At 42.4% G+C, this 15,588-nt stretch overlaps 2 protein-coding genes across 2 annotated transcripts in view; both read left to right on the forward strand.

Moving 5' to 3' along the window:
• The first annotated feature begins 138 nt into the window (after nt 1–138).
• On the forward strand, nt 139–5,741 carry rnf126 (ring finger protein 126). The gene is made up of 9 exons (XM_034137681.1): nt 139–272; nt 1,473–1,531; nt 1,636–1,696; nt 1,783–2,021; nt 2,479–2,547; nt 2,666–2,735; nt 3,065–3,158; nt 3,999–4,114; nt 4,658–5,741. The coding sequence occupies exons 1-9, from the start codon at nt 198–200 to the stop codon at nt 4,808–4,810; spliced, it is 936 nt and encodes a 311-aa protein (XP_033993572.1). The 5' UTR covers nt 139–197; the 3' UTR covers nt 4,811–5,741.
• A 2,283-nt stretch (nt 5,742–8,024) lies between these two features.
• LOC117488644 (potassium/sodium hyperpolarization-activated cyclic nucleotide-gated channel 2-like) overlaps nt 8,025–15,588 on the forward strand; it is a 31,507-nt gene continuing 23,943 nt past the window's right edge. The window contains exons 1-3 of the mRNA XM_034137656.1: nt 8,025–9,220; nt 11,434–11,857; nt 14,051–14,212. Of these exons, the coding sequence (XP_033993547.1) occupies nt 8,025–9,220; nt 11,434–11,857; nt 14,051–14,212 (1,782 nt within the window). The remainder of the gene's footprint in view (nt 9,221–11,433; nt 11,858–14,050; nt 14,213–15,588) is intronic.

Genomic DNA, 15,588 nt, shown 5'->3' on the forward strand with positions numbered 1-15,588 from the left:
TCTCAGCTCTAAAGGACACATTTTCTTTTATTTACATAGTTTTATTTTTTAAAGCAATTTTAAACCGGAAGTATTTTCCTCGGTAATTCGTTCTACCTGCCATGGTAACGTAACGTCTTTTTCCGCTGCAAGAGTCAGGTTTAGTTGTCCCTTGTTGCTATCCGTCCGTATCGTACGAACTAGCCTCCTGCTTAGAAATGGCTGAAGCTCCCCCACGGCCCTGCCGGTTTTTTTGTCACCGGTGTTCCGCCGAAATCAGCCCGCGTCTACCGGTAAGGCTATACCTCCTCAAATATTGAGAAATTATATTTGTGTGGTTGTATGTGTTTGTTGCGTACTACCAGTCAAATAGACCCAATGCTGCTGTTTAGCTACGCTAGTTAGCTAGCCCCATAGACAACAACGGTCCAGAGTGACAGTGAAGTGGTTGTAATTGAGTTGGTGGTACACTCACGTTTACTCTTGTGTTTTTTAAACACATCATTTCAGCTATATAGTGGTATTGTTAAGATCAGCTAGATCCCACTCATAACAGCTGAACATATTTGTAGCGTTTTACTTTAGCATCTTGCTAGCTAACAGAAGTAAGTGTAGATTCACTTTCTAAATCACATCTTACAGGACGTTTTGGTTTCGATGTTATGATGTTCAGGCTGGTAATATAAACACGTTTCATTTAAATGTCTTTCACATAAGTCTTGCTCTATGTTTATTGTGGTTGTCCCGCAAATATAAAGTACATTTTTACAATAGCTGCCCTATCTAGTCTCAGTCAGTCAGTATTGCTGCTGTAGTAGTAACACAGCCATTCATGGGAAGCTTCTTGAATGTTACAGTAACAGTATCTTTATTGGCAGTAAGTCAGCTGTTTACCTGTGTGACAGCACAATGTCACCATATTGTGTTTACTAATTAGAAGTGCTCACAATGTGTTATTAACAGCATGTAACTTAATGTATTGTCAGTGAGTCATCTGGAAATGTTGCCATCATTCTTAACCTCAACATAGGCATTGTCTGTACTTCACAGAGACACATGTTTATAGGAAAGTATGTATTTGACATTTTTTGAACCAGTTGCCATTTTATTATCTTATGTGTTCACCTACATAAAACTACTGCAGTCTAATACAAGATATTTCCAAGTCCTAAGTGTGTAGTATAGTATTTTGGGGCGTCATTACTGCCAAATACTGAAACATATGTTTACTATTTTGTCAACCCCATTTATATCAGTTATGGTAGATTAAATATTATAAACACCTCTCAGTATAACAAAATACAATTCATAAGCAGCACACAGATTCTTTAAAATTACCATTAAGTTGAATTAGCACTTCTCTAACTGTTATAACCCTAATAAGGATAGCCTTTTATGCTGAACTGTTGAATAAAGGTGCACGTTTTGGCTAGTTCTATCTAATAACAGTTATGTTGTATACATTCTTATTTACATTTGTATTTTCATGTTAGGACTACACCTGTCCACGCTGTGATTCAGGTTTCATTGAGGAGCTTTCTGAGGAAAGAAGGTATGGCTGATAATCGTATGTCTCACGAATTCGATTAATATAAAGTATATTTCTGAGTCTTAGCATTGTACTTTCTTCCCCACTTCTCATCTGTATTTGTGCAGTACTGATAATGGGTCCGCATCCACGTCCTCCAGCAGTGATCAGAACCGCCCAGCCTTTGAGGTCAGTGTGAGTTGTTGAATCAGCTGGTCCAGGATACATAATCGCCCTGCGCTGTGTTTTGACATTGCCTCTGTCTTCTCTTCTAGAGCATGGATCACCAACAATTGTTCACATTCCCCTCTGGGTACGGTCCGTTTGCACTTGGGATTTTTGATGAAAACTTCGACCTTCGAACGCGGCTACCCACAGAGGACAACAGAGAGACAGAAAATGGGAGGGAAAGGGAAATGGCATCGCGGCAACGATACAGTGCACGGCAACCACGGGGTCGACATGTTCCTCGAAGACAGGGTACGCGCCATGAAGGAGTGCCCACATTAGAGGGGTGAGACTTTTTCAGCAGTAGTGTGTGTTGAAGGTTGTTTTGGGACTAGGGAGAATACAGGAAAACATTAGCTGCTAATGTGTAATGCGTGCTTTATGTTATGTAAAAAACTTAGATTAAACACCATTATTTCCAGTTTTAGAATATGGTGACATTATACGTTTAGATGCATTTAACATGGAGAACCTTCCTTAACAACAGTTATGTTATTCTTCGTAGTACTGTATTAGCCTATTATCTAGTATTACCATTTTAAAAACAAAGAACTACTATTCCTATAAAGAACAAACGGCAGATATCCAGTAGTACCATTTGTATAGAGTATTAATGTATTGTTATGATCGTAAAACTATTAATAGATAGTTAGATACAGAGATGTTCCATATGTGCAATTTAGATAAGAAGACAATTGGAATTTCTTCAGGTGTTGAAAGTGTTGTTTTTTTTCCGGTTACAGGATTATTCAGCAGTTAGTAAATGGAATAATAGCACCTACAGCCATGCCAAATATGGGGATGGGACCATGGTAAGTGTAATTCTCAGTAACTTTGATGCACTTTTGTTAACTTGTTTTATATTACTGATTTAAAAAATAATATATATATATATATATATTTGTAGTTCACTACTTCCTTGTCTTGCAGGGGTATGCTACATTCTAATCCAATGGATTACGCATGGGGAGCCAATGGACTTGATGCTATCATTACACAGGTATAAAAAGGGTTTTATAAAAAAATGTTGATATGTTTTTTGTCATGACAGTGGAGAAAATACTGAATATCAGTTTGGCGGCAACAGTGTCTGAATTCTTTTTTCTTAATGGAGTATATCTGGATAATATTCTGATGGCGCAAAAATATTGGGCTTTTATGGGCCCAAATGTGACTGTAGATTAAAGTTTCTGAAGAATTGTCATTTAAATTAGACATAACAGTATGTTTTTTTGATAGTGAATGTCTAAAAGTTGTCATTTACAGAACAGCCTTGTTGTCATGCAGTTGATTTCACATCCATTGTGATATTGCTTTTTTCCCTTGTAGTTATTGAACCAGTTTGAAAACACGGGCCCGCCTCCTGCAGACAGGGAACGGATAAAGAGTTTACCCACAGTGACCATCACAGAGGAACATGTGGGTAAGTCCACGTCTCTCTCTCTTACAGTTACTCGCTCATGTGCTGTGTCTACATTCCTGTCCTATCGTATTTAGACAAGCTAAATTAAGTGTAAAATAACTTCACAATGGCATGTATTGCTAAATGCAGATCACTGTGAGGATGGTGCAATAATAATAGCCAAAAAGAGGACGTGGAACACTGGCATTTCTCTTCCTTAATTGTAGCCTTTTAAGCTGTAAACACTGCACTCAGTTTTTTACAATTGTCAAGTGAGCAAACGAGCCGGCAGATATTTAACTGCGGGCCAGAATTGTGGTTTAGACAATCAACACGGATACCCTGCATTACCCTGTCGAAATGCAAACTCTACCCACGCAAGTACAAAGTGCACACAATGTACTTCATGGAAGTGTACAGAAGTATCCAAATTGATACACAGTAATTATCTCTCAACCATCCTGCAACGGCAACAGCTTTTTTGACCAATCTGCCAGAACGAAACAGAAAAATTCTCCCTATGATCAGTGTGGTTCTTCGTATTAGACTGGCACAGGCTGTCAGCTTTTCAATAACGGTATTTTCTCTATAACGAGACCAAGGCTAACAACAAAAGGTGACTCTTACAATTTCCTTTTTCGTTGCATATCATTATCCCAACAGACAGACTAAAGTGGGAAGAATTCTGCATTTATTTATATTTATATGTGTAGTTCTTCTTGTGAGTGCTTCTGAAGAACTTGAATTTAATATTTGCAACACTGCCTGAAGTCAGATACACAGAGCCAGTGTGACCAATTTTTTCGATGGCGGTTATCTCACACGGACAGACCGATGACATGTGGTTTTCTGTTTGTGCAGGTGCTTGTTTAGAGTGCCCTGTGTGCAAAGAAGACTACAGCGTGGAGGAGAATGTTAGACAGCTGCCTTGCAATCATCTGTTTCACAATGCCTGTATAGTGCCATGGCTGGAACAGGTACGTACATCCCCAACATTTGTATCAGACATTTATCTTTTGTTTGGTATCAGCTACATCCAGCTATAAAGCCAAATTTGTGTGAGCTAGTTTGTTTATTATAACCGTTGTGCTTTGTGAAAACATCTGACGCTTTTCTCAACGTGCTGCAGTGTGAGCAAGTCAACCGCAGGGTGACACAAATAAACAGCAGCCTGCATTTTCTGTTAAATGTATTTATAGTGACAGTATGCAAAAAAAGCAGCGATGCTTTGGGTTAAACAAACTGATGCGTCACCTCCAGTTTCAAACATACCTCTGGTGAATCCCCTAAGTGATGTTGTATTGTTACAAAAATACATTCAAAACGCTTAGAAACATTTTACTCTTATAAATTAAAACACTACGATAACACTTTATGAAATTGGCAAAGAAAAGCTTGGATACAGGGTTGTATTTTTCTTATGTATGTAGGAGAATTTAGTATATATTTTTTGTATCCAAATATACCATGTTCCTTCGTATTGAAACATCTAAAGTCTCATTAATCCTTTTTTTCCACAGCATGATACCTGTCCTGTCTGCAGGAAGAGTCTAAGTGGACAGAACACGGCCACAGACCCACCCGGGTTATCAGGAATGAACTTCTCTCCTTCATCCTCCTCCTCTTCCTCCCCTAGCTCTCCTAACAATGAGAATGCTGCCAGAAACTCTTAGATTTTCCACCGTCACCACACATCTGAAAACCTCACAAATGAAGCCAAGCGAGACCCAGCGGCTCCGAGCTGAGACCAGGACAGTGGTCCGTCTCATCTCTAGGGGACGATGTGAGTCGAGTTCAACTCTGAATCTGTTGCAGACTTTAAGTCATCATTCCTCCCCCTGTGCTGAACGGACGCCCGGTCCAGAGCCTGCTGCTATTGTTTCAGAGTATTTGAGGAGGTGGGACGGGGTGATGTGGAAGGAGGATCCAGAAAGGCTGTCACCATAACAATAAGAACTGGAGCGGAGTTTGAGCCGGCAACTTTTTGACGGAGACTTGTCGAGTCTGGGGCACATTTTTTATTCAAAAGACAGAATGCAACTTTTTTTAAAGCCCGTGGTGGTGCAGAGTGCATAGATGTGTAGATAGAGAATTTGATATAATTGGTCAGCTGCTGTACAGCTCGTGGATCAAACTGAAACTTTGTGGAAAGGAAGCTGAGTGATGCACTTTTTTTTTTATTATTTGCACTTTTTTTTCTTTTTCTTTTTCACACAATTGTGTCTATTGGTGGGAATGTGGATTTGGGTAAACTACTGAACAAAAAAACAAAAATGTCTGCAGTGAAAAAAAAAAAAGGTTGTTTTTATTCTGGTTATATTTTTTATTAGAGCTTGATCGAGTGTGTTTGGTGCAAAGGTTGAGATCCGCACAGCTCTACAGTGGACAAGTTGTTCTTACAAACAAAAAAACGAATCAAACTCACTTATTTATTGAACCCTTGCCGAAGACCCATATTGAGCAACATAAAAAGAAAACAACTGTATAAAAAGGCATGGGAACATCTTACCTCTTTGAAACTGGCCAAATGTGTTTCACTAAGTGTTTAAATTTGATTTACTGATTTTTCGTACAGTCACAATAAAGTGCTAAAACAAACAAATCCTTAAAGTTTCTCCTGATAATGAATGATTTTTAAAATGTCATCATCAAATGTTGCACCAGGAGGTTTAATGTTACACTTTTAATAATGCTTAAATATCAACAAAACACTTTTTTCAAACTTCCACAGTTTGAAAAAACTGATAGTACCTTTTATAGGCACGATCAGTTCTTTTTGGCTATTCCGTTGACAGAAATGTAAAACCAATGTTGATAAAATGCCTCAAGGGTCTTCATACCTCTGTGGAACTGGGCAGCATGTCAGATGTCAGACATTTACAAAAAGGAATTATTCTAAAAAATGAACTAACAGGTTGTGGCTGAGTCACCCGACCAGAGGATTTTATATTCTAATAAATACAAGTTACAAATAAATCTGTATTCCTGATGGTACCAACCTTACCAGAGCATATTGGTGTGACGTTGCCTTCCACTGCAAATACATTAAAGCTGCTATTGGTTGGATAACTAAATAAGGGTGAAAGAACAGAGGCCCTGATTGAAAATGCTGACTTAAATGGTACAGTACCCTATTTTTTTGCTTTACTTAAAAAAACAACAACTTAGTGTTTACTATATGGGCTTTTCTGGTTCCTGTACTACTACAACATGTTTCTGGGCCTTTCATACCACCACCACTTGCATACTTGTCTGGCGTCTGTTCAACACTCCTTTTTATTTTATTGCCATTTCAGCAGATCGCTGTGTCTTCTTTGTCTCTGTCTTTTTTTGAGAGCCGTTTGAGAGCGTCACACCGCTGCATCGACCCAGCAGGAAATTAAAGTGAACTTTGGTGCAGCTGCAGCATTGTCTAATGAAGTGGAGGGAGGCTGGCAGAGAGAGCAGGGGAGGGGGAGAGCGGTGACGCGTATGACTTCTCAGCAGTGATGTCAAAAGGTATGAAACATGCAGGGAGAAAATGTTACTCTAACTTTAATTTGCAGCAGTGATAATATGTAGGTTCAATGATTGGCACCAGTTATATAGTCATGCTGATTTGATAAGCAGACATTTGTGTGTAGATACAAGCTATCCTTCACATATGAGGCCAAAATTAGACTCAACCAGAACAAAGAAAATAGGCTAACTACTTTATCTTTTCTCAAGTGACAAAGCACTGGATTGTCACGGCCCATTTCCCTATGTGTTGCTCTGCAGCTCAAACATGCATTCAGGCCATCTTAGTGTAATTCTAAATAATGGAAATGTTATTATTGCACTGCACTTGCGGAAGACATTTTTATGCTCATACCATGCAATTTACACCTGAGCAAAACACATTCATCTGACTGCAGCAGCATGCACTACATGAACACCTCTGCTGTTCTTGGTGACCTTTATTACAGGTACCTGCACGAATTGTGCAGTACAGTAGGTGACTTGAATAGCTAATTGACCCATCCTCAGTTCTCACCCTTTTATACACAAATTGAGGACATATAGCACAACTACAGTACAAATTGTAGTTGTGCATTGTGTACTTTCAATTAAAAAAATATCTTGGATTCGTGTGCATAGCTCCAGGGGGAATAAATGAAAGAGCTCAAAAATAGAAGGGGGACAGTGTGTTCCCTCAGGTGCATAACGCCAACAACAAGATCAGGCACATTTGAGACGACAAGTTGGACAGTATCTTACCTTTTCATCAAGATATTGACGTTATCTGTTTAACTTACTTGTTCCTGTTTCTGTTTATTCAGTATTTAACTTGATTTCTGTTGTTTCAGGGTCACCTAACGTTGAACATCGTTCTGCCTTCTCCTGTGCCTCCTTTCTGTGGCCGCTAGGGTGCACTAAGCACCAGCCATGGCTAACACCAGTTCAGTGAGGTTGTCATTGAAAGCACCTTTAAAACATATGACATCATTGGAGTTTTCATTAACACGTGGTAATTAAACTGCTGATGTTAGTTTGTACCCTAATTGACAACATATTGAGCATGTATTTCAGTGTGGCTATTTAGAAAATAGCTACTTGAGGCAAACCAAGCTTCGGGTCACCATGACAGAGAGGCCTCAGTCGGAGGCAGCTTGAGTGGAATTAGCAGGAGAATAGGCTAATTTAATTTAATGATATTTGACACGCAGTCAAAGGACTCACTTAGTGTGAAGCTTGAGCATCTGTGACACAACGACTAGTGAAAGTAAAAGCGCAGTAGTTTGCAAAGAAGTCACGTCCACCCCTCCCTCTGCCCCTCTCTCCTTTCTCTCTCCCTCTCTGCTTCTCTCCATCTCCCCTCCATCTCTGATTGGTTTTCTCCAGAGATAATTGGAGGCAAAATTTGATATGCTCAATGTCATGGACAGGAATGAGGTTTCACCGGCTTCTGATGCCACCATGAAAAAGAAGGAGGTGGACGGCAGTGGACGCAGCCACATCAGCGCACCAAAGGCTGCCGCGTCCAAATGCACAAGGAGCACCAGCAGCCAGAACTGCCTGGACTCCGGCTCTCCTGTTGCACCCAGCGCTAAGCAGCTCGGCGGGGCCAGCAACATCGTGATGGACGAGGCGGAGGACGGTGAAGAGGAGTCCAAGTTCCAGCATCCGCGGTTGCGCCGAGCTGGGGGGAGCGGCAGCGGCGGAGGTGGAGGAGGAGGAGGAGGCGGCAGTATCAGGATGAAGAACTTTACGCCAGGAGGGGGAGCCGCGTCCTCGGGTTCCAGGAGAAACTCAAACAAGGAGCCCTGCCACACGCACACAGAGGAAGCTCCTGCCGCTCCACGGCCCACTTCTGCCTCCAGAGCTACGGCGACCCAGACACCCAATCCGGGCGATGCTGCCCAGCGCGGCGAGACCAGCAGAGCATCTGGGGCGGGGGCGTCGGCGGCAGCGGTCGCGTTAGAGGTTTTGAGCGCGGCAGCAAGTGATGGTTGCAAAAGCGTCGCTGCAAATTCCAGCATGAAATGCAACAAAAACGGAGAATGCAGGAGGGACTCGGGTACCGGGAGCCTGCGCTCAATCATCTCCAAGCAGGAGAGGCAGACAGGAGGGTCGGGGAGGGCCGAGGACGGAGGGAGCGCCAAGCGAGGAGCCCGTAACTCGACCACCGCCAGCATGGACGGCTCGATCACACCAGGCGGGTCCATGACCGGGGGGCACGGAGGAGACAGCATCAACCCCGGCTCTACCCCGGTGTCCAGCGGTTTGCCCGAGAAAAAAGACTCCAGGGTGTCCTTCTCTAACGCACCGAGCCGGAAAGCCTCGTCCTCGCTGCACGGCCCGACTCAGACCCAGACCCAGCAGCCCAGGAACTCTGTCACTTTCCAGAAGCTGGAGGATGGACCCCCAATCGTGCCGGCCGAGGACTCGGAGCTTCAGGACAGCCAAGCCAGCTTCATGCAGCGGCAGTTTAGTAATATGCTGCAGCCTGGAGTTAACAAATTCTCCTTACGCATGTATGGTAGTCAAAAAGCAGTGGAGAGAGAGCAGGAGAGGGTAAAATCAGCTGGAAATTGGATTATCCACCCTTACAGCGATTTCAGGTAAGAGCTGGGGCTGCCATTGGTTGCACGTTGAATGTCATGAGGGGCCGTATGGGTCCCCATTGTCATCCACAAATAACTTACTACTGAGTCCCCATGGTGGGAAAACACATGCGTGGTTAATGTAAAAGGCTGCTTCATTTTTATTTCATCCCCTCTGATTGAATCTTTAGAGATTTGAATCGATGCATTACAACGTGCTGCCAATAATCCCCCAAACAACCTGTTGTCAGGCAAACGGACTTGAGCAAAGAGTGTCCTCTCAAGGTTGTAAACAAATCCTGTTCCAGTCTGCATGTACAGTAGCGTGTCTGAGATGCTTAACAAGCCCGGCCTGCTAACACATCTAGACTTTTTGTTGAAGCACGCTTACGTTTAACAAAGAGGACAACGCTTATTGGGGCTTATTCAAAATGCCATAATTTTTTTCGAAGATCTGGTTAAAATGTGCAGTAGTATAATATGCTATCATCTGCGACAAGAGGCGTGCTGAAAGGAAATAGGCTATGTGTGTGTGTATGTGTGTGCGATGCACTCAGTAATGGAATGTCACCTTGAGCCAAGTGTGCGAAAACCTCAAGCATGCATCACTGGAGACATAACCGTCTGCACGGCTCCCCTGATCCTGCATTTAATACATGATGCTATGTTAAGGCTCAAACACCGATAAGACATCCAGCATCTATTTGGTCTTAAAAATATTTAAAGACATAGATATGAGCCACGAAGGCTCCTCGTGACTCGGGCTTGGTGAATTAGCTTATAATCATTTTCTCGACATGTATCAGTCGCTAAATTGTATTAAGGTCAGAAAATGTGAAAGTTTTCCCCTAGTATGGGCTGCTTGGTTTCAGCACCACAAGGAGGGGATAGCTCCCGAATAATTTGCAGTCGTCTTGCGCGTCTGAACGCTACCTTTAACCCCCCCTCGCCCCCCTTAACAGCGACATTCATGTTTGGCCTATTTCGATCACATTACGCCGACTCAGTACTAAAGCCTAAACTTCAGACAGATGTTTTATTTGACGACAGGTGGACACATTTCTTTACCATGCTAGCTCACACACGGGTAAATCTGTATCCCCCCCTATACTGCATAGTTAAAGTTGCTTCAAATATGATCATGGGATGGTTATTGTTATTGTCGTGAAGTGGAGCAGCTTGTTGCATAAGTCGCAGTGTAATGACTCAGCGCTGCACCTGTCCTGCAGAGCTTCCTGTGACGGGCTCAAACATCTCTTAATTCTGTCTACCCCATCCACCAAACTGCCACATCAAAGATGGCAGATGGTTAGACTGTTGCCTTCTTGGTATCCATACAACTCTGATCAATTAAACATAATGTTCTGTTGGTCCTCATTGACAGCTCAAGTCACTGATGTTTCAGTACAGCACTAGAGCAGTTTCTAATTGATGAGACGCCTAATTTGATCTGCTATAGAAAAGGTCAGAAAAGGACTTCTCTTTGGAGTCTCTGAGAGCATGGCTGTAAATCAGGGTTAAAACAAAAAGTATAACTGCAGTTACTTGGATCTTATCTGTGTTTTACTTTAGTTTGTTTATATGAGGTCTAATTTACTCTAAACATGAGTCACCGTGAGGAACAATAGACCTTTACATTGTAAAAATATGGAATATTGTAATATGTTATCAAGTGTGCCAGCTCAGTCTGTTGAAAAAGGATGAATTATCGTCTTTTCTGCATAAGGTCAACATACATTTAAAAAAGACAAAAATCATAAGGAACATTGTTGCAATAATAGTTTCCTTTGATTTTGTACAACTAGACTATAGTGCAGTATTTGTAAGTCAGGCCAATGTGAGTGATACGAAAGGAGGTTGAACGTTTCTTCCATCATTTGAACCCTAAAAAGTATAGATATAGTATAGAAATAAACTTCATCAGCCAGGGGGCCGAGACAATTATAGGAGTGGTTTATTTGCATGAAAAGAATATGTGTGGTAAAAGCAGGTTAATCTCATTATTCTCTGAATGTTTAGGCATGCAAAGGGAAGACTTAGTACTTCGTTTACTCTTTCCCATCTTCAGTTAGTAAGTCTCTTGTGCCTATCGGCTTTCCACAGCAACTCTCATTCTTATCTGACTCTATTTTTGTCTTTTCCCCCTCCCCCCTTTCCCCCTCAACACATACACACTCAAATACATGTTAACACACTGTCATGCACACACCACAACGTCACACACCTGCTAGGTTCTACTGGGATTTCACAATGCTGCTGTTTATGGTGGGCAACCTGATCATCATCCCCGTCGGCATCACCTTCTTCAAGGACGAGACCACGACGCCCTGGATCATCTTCAACGTGGTCTCCGACACCTTCTTCCTCATGGACCTGTTGCTAAACTTTCGCACTGGAATCATCATTGAAGACAATTCAGACATCATCTTGGACCCTGAAACCATTAAGAAAAAGTACTTAAAAACTTGGTTCATTGTAGACTTTGTGTCCTCCATCCCAGTGGATTACATATTCCTCATAGTGGAGAAAGGGATCGACGCTGAGGTGTACAAGACTGCTCGGGCCCTGAGGATCGTCCGCTTTACCAAGATCCTAAGTCTTCTGAGGCTGTTGAGGCTCTCTAGATTAATACGCTACATTCACCAATGGGAAGAGGTAAGAGGATTCACGAGTGTCCCTCAGTAAATATTATATCAACTCCAATCACACAACTCTTAGGCACAAAACCCAATGTAGTCTGTGATAAAAGGTCACTGGTTTGCCTCCAATATGCTGATGTTGGCTTGTGATCAAAGCAACAGTCTGCCTGCTCTCCTCCGCCGGCACGCTCCATATTAATGTTCTCACCTGCCACCTGGTGAGAAATGTAAAATGTCAGCAGGATGTTTGAGCTTTAACAAACTTTGCATTCTAATTACTGTTATTGTCACACAAACCCCCCCTTACCCTCTGTGTCTCTGTCTGACCTGGTAGTCCCACAGGCGACACCAGGCGGTCTAATAAGCAGCCTATTACCAGGGAAAACATACTTAATCAATTAAGGTGCCAGAGGAAGAGCAGGTGGGGGGGGGGTGATGATAATATGCAGCACTAGGGGGCTGTTGAATGCGATTATGTATGTCAGTAATTGTTCATTTAAAAGGATCAGATAGGTTAGGTAAGCTGGTATTTCCTCAGAGGCCTGACAGATTTTTGGATGTGAAGATGGGTGCAGTTGCTAGGTAGTCCCCACTTCTAGTAAACTGAACTCAATGACACAATCCTGCACTTTCTGGCCACTCAGCTTTTATATACTTTGTGAAGGATGCACTTTGTCGGGGCTCTGCTCCAAGTTCTCCATTGGACTCCCCTTTCTATAATGAAAGGGAGCTGCCTCGGAGACAGGAAGTCCAACAATGTCACAAGATCACTCGACTTTAAGTTTATGCCAGTATTGGCAGCCTGATGCTGGCATTTTGCAGTGGTGAGCAGTGCAGAGGGGCTGGGCTGCAAACTTGACCTTTGGATAATTGGATTTCTGAAGATATGATGGGATACACACACATACACACACTGTGGTGCATGATGGGAAGTGATACTTGCCATGCATGGAGAATGAAGGGAGATGGGGTGAAGAGTGAGACACTGACACAAAGGAAACGACCAGTTCCAAAGCCCAGTCTGTTGGGCATTATCTGTCATAGTTTATTTGAAATCAAAGAATCTCAGCCCTTAGCTTCTTTTAGTTCCTGTAACAGTATGAGCTGTCCGTGGTGCTGAACATCACCATTAGCCGGCACAACAGGACCATGTGCAATACAGTTCCTCTCATCCAACCTCAGCGAAAATGATATGACAAATGACTCTAGTTGGTCAGTTGTTGATTGATAACAACTGACAGAGAAAACCCCATAAAGGTTAAAGTGACATTTAGAAAGATCAGCACATGTGATTCATGTCCAGTCTCATCCCTCATCCCTCCCATCACAGAGCATCACTTATCTCTCTGCTACACCAAGTAAGAAATGACCCATTTAACAGACCTTCTTACAGTGAACAGTTTGTAATTTTTTCAGATCTTGACCTAATAAAGATTAGCATGCAGCCGCAAAGCACCAACAAAGGGAGGTTCGTCCGTCAGTCAGGTGATAGATGATTGGCCTAAGTGTCTGTCCAGTGACTCACTATGATTGATGTGTGAGACGACATAGGCTCACAGTTGTTAAGGATCATGATGGTCCCTGTCCATCACTCTGTGTGAATTTGTGTATGTGAGTGGGTTGGCATGCCTGTCTGTGTTGTTGGTGTATCAGTGTGCCTGCGGGCTTGCGTGAGTGTGTCGTGTGTGTGACTGGACTCTGTGTTCATGTCTGAGCCTCTGATTGATGTCGTGTGTCTCTGTGTAACAAATGCTCCTGCTGTGTTTGATGTGGGACTGAAGTGAACTTGTCTCCCATGCTCATTCATCTAACTTGGTATAATCCAGGAGCTTAGTGGGAAGCCATTGACAAAGTTGAAAAATGAACGCCATATTCCATGAGTTCGTGTTGCAAAATCCTACATATTCTCTCTATGTCCTAAAAAGAACTAGGGACTGTATCTATTTAAATATGTATTCATTATATTATTATAACTGTCACAAAACCTTATATCCACTTGGGATTGATAAAGTAGTTTGAAAAGTTCCAAAAAGTAAAAAAGATCCAAGGAACTTTCCAAAGCAAAGTTCAAACTTTTAGCTGCTCTGTATGAGTCGAGTTGTTGTAGCTTTTCAACCTTTGCCAGAAGAATTCCATGGCTCTTCCTTTTGTTCTATCTCCACATGTCTCAGCACAATGTAACCCCCACTTCCTGTCTTGTTGTCTACAGATCTTCCACATGACCTATGACCTGGCTAGTGCGGTGATGCGGATCTTTAACCTGATTGGTATGATGCTGCTGTTGTGTCACTGGGACGGCTGCCTACAGTTCTTGGTTCCCATGCTGCAGGACTTCCCCTCAGACTGCTGGGTGTCCCTCAACAAGATGGAGGTATGTAACGGGGAACCGTGTCTGCGCATACCAAGTTGCACATATCCCCCCCAGAACTGGATTAGCATCTTTTATTCTGCGTTGATTGGCAAAGAGCTAACGTTAGTCACAGAATATTGATTGAAGTTTCTGACCGCCATCAGGAAATATTGTCTGAATGTCAATCAATATTTTTGGATCATGATAAACTCTTTCTCTTGGAGGAAAGCCTCAAATCTCTGAGTGAACTTTTGCACCAGAAAACATTGGGTTTATTTCCCTTTCAACTCCTTTCCTGGCACAAAAATACATCTGTTGCGTTGTTAAGCATCTTGTAGTATTGGAGGAATTTGGGTCATACTCAAAGATGGACATTTAATAATTTGAAACAAAACTAAGAGTCTACAGCCACACAAAGCAGCTCTTTGGAGAGCACAGTGGTGGTTTGAGCTAAATGCTAACGGCATCATGCTCGCAATGATAATGCTAATATACTGATGTTAATCTGCTATAATGTCTTCGACGTCCACTGTCTTAGTTTGGTGTGTTAGCTTCTAACTTTATCTATTTAGCACTACACCTCATTAGGGCAGCCTTCTTGGGTATATTCAAACATATTGGACAAATTAAATTGAGACATGAATATAGTGCAACATGAAAAGCCAGGAGAACATCAAAGTCTTATATCGATAGGAGATTGGTAATTAGAGTTCTTATATCAAAGTAGGCTTCATCCTCAGGGGAGCAACAAAGTCTGAACAAAATGTCCTTGCCACCTAAGCAACAGTAGTTGAGATATAGTATGTATACATTATGATTCAGTCTGAACCAAGGTTGTGGACCCACGTTTACACCCCAAGTGTCATGCTGCTGTCTAAAGTGAAGGGTCCTCTAGGTTAGCGGCAATAGTGTAATTGACATCAATATGGTCCACATTTTAAAACAGCGCACTGCACTATTCAGGGAGCTATTATTATCCTAGTTATTGTTGCAATTTGCAATTACTGATTCAGGAGGAAAAGCCAGCATTACTTTCCAACAATTCAAGAAAATGACTCATATCCATGCCCTCTGCAGCCAATCTGAAAATAATGAGAAAGCTGTGAAAAAGAAACCAGAGATTTAAGCACCTCTGGATCCCTCCGTGGCTCCTCTTCAACATGGTGGGGTGATGACAGGAAAGATAAAAGAGGAAAACGGAGGGATGGGGGATATGGCCCGGCAGCTGGTCTCTTTGTTGCCATGTCTCTCTCAGAGAGATAAAAGCTGCTTGTTTATAGGTCCTGTCTGTGAGCCCAGCCGTTCACTGAGTGAGGGGAGACCACACTAACCCAGACATGAGGCACAGGTCCAAATGGGGTTTTAAAAATATTGGGTCTCGCTTCTCTACATTCATC

Source organism: Trematomus bernacchii, unplaced genomic scaffold (assembly GCF_902827165.1).
Source record: "Trematomus bernacchii unplaced genomic scaffold, fTreBer1.1, whole genome shotgun sequence".
NCBI lineage: Eukaryota > Metazoa > Chordata > Actinopteri > Perciformes > Nototheniidae > Trematomus > Trematomus bernacchii.

Coding starts and splice junctions, on each gene's coding strand:
- rnf126 (XM_034137681.1), top strand. CDS start 198: ATGGCTGAAGCTCCCCCACGGCCCTGCCGGTTTTTTTGTCACCGGTGT. Junction 273..1,472: donor AAATCAGCCCGCGTCTACCG/GTAAGGCTATAC, acceptor TTTTCATGTTAG/GACTACACCTGTCCACGCTG. Junction 2,548..2,665: donor AATATGGGGATGGGACCATG/GTAAGTGTAATT, acceptor CTTGTCTTGCAG/GGGTATGCTACATTCTAATC.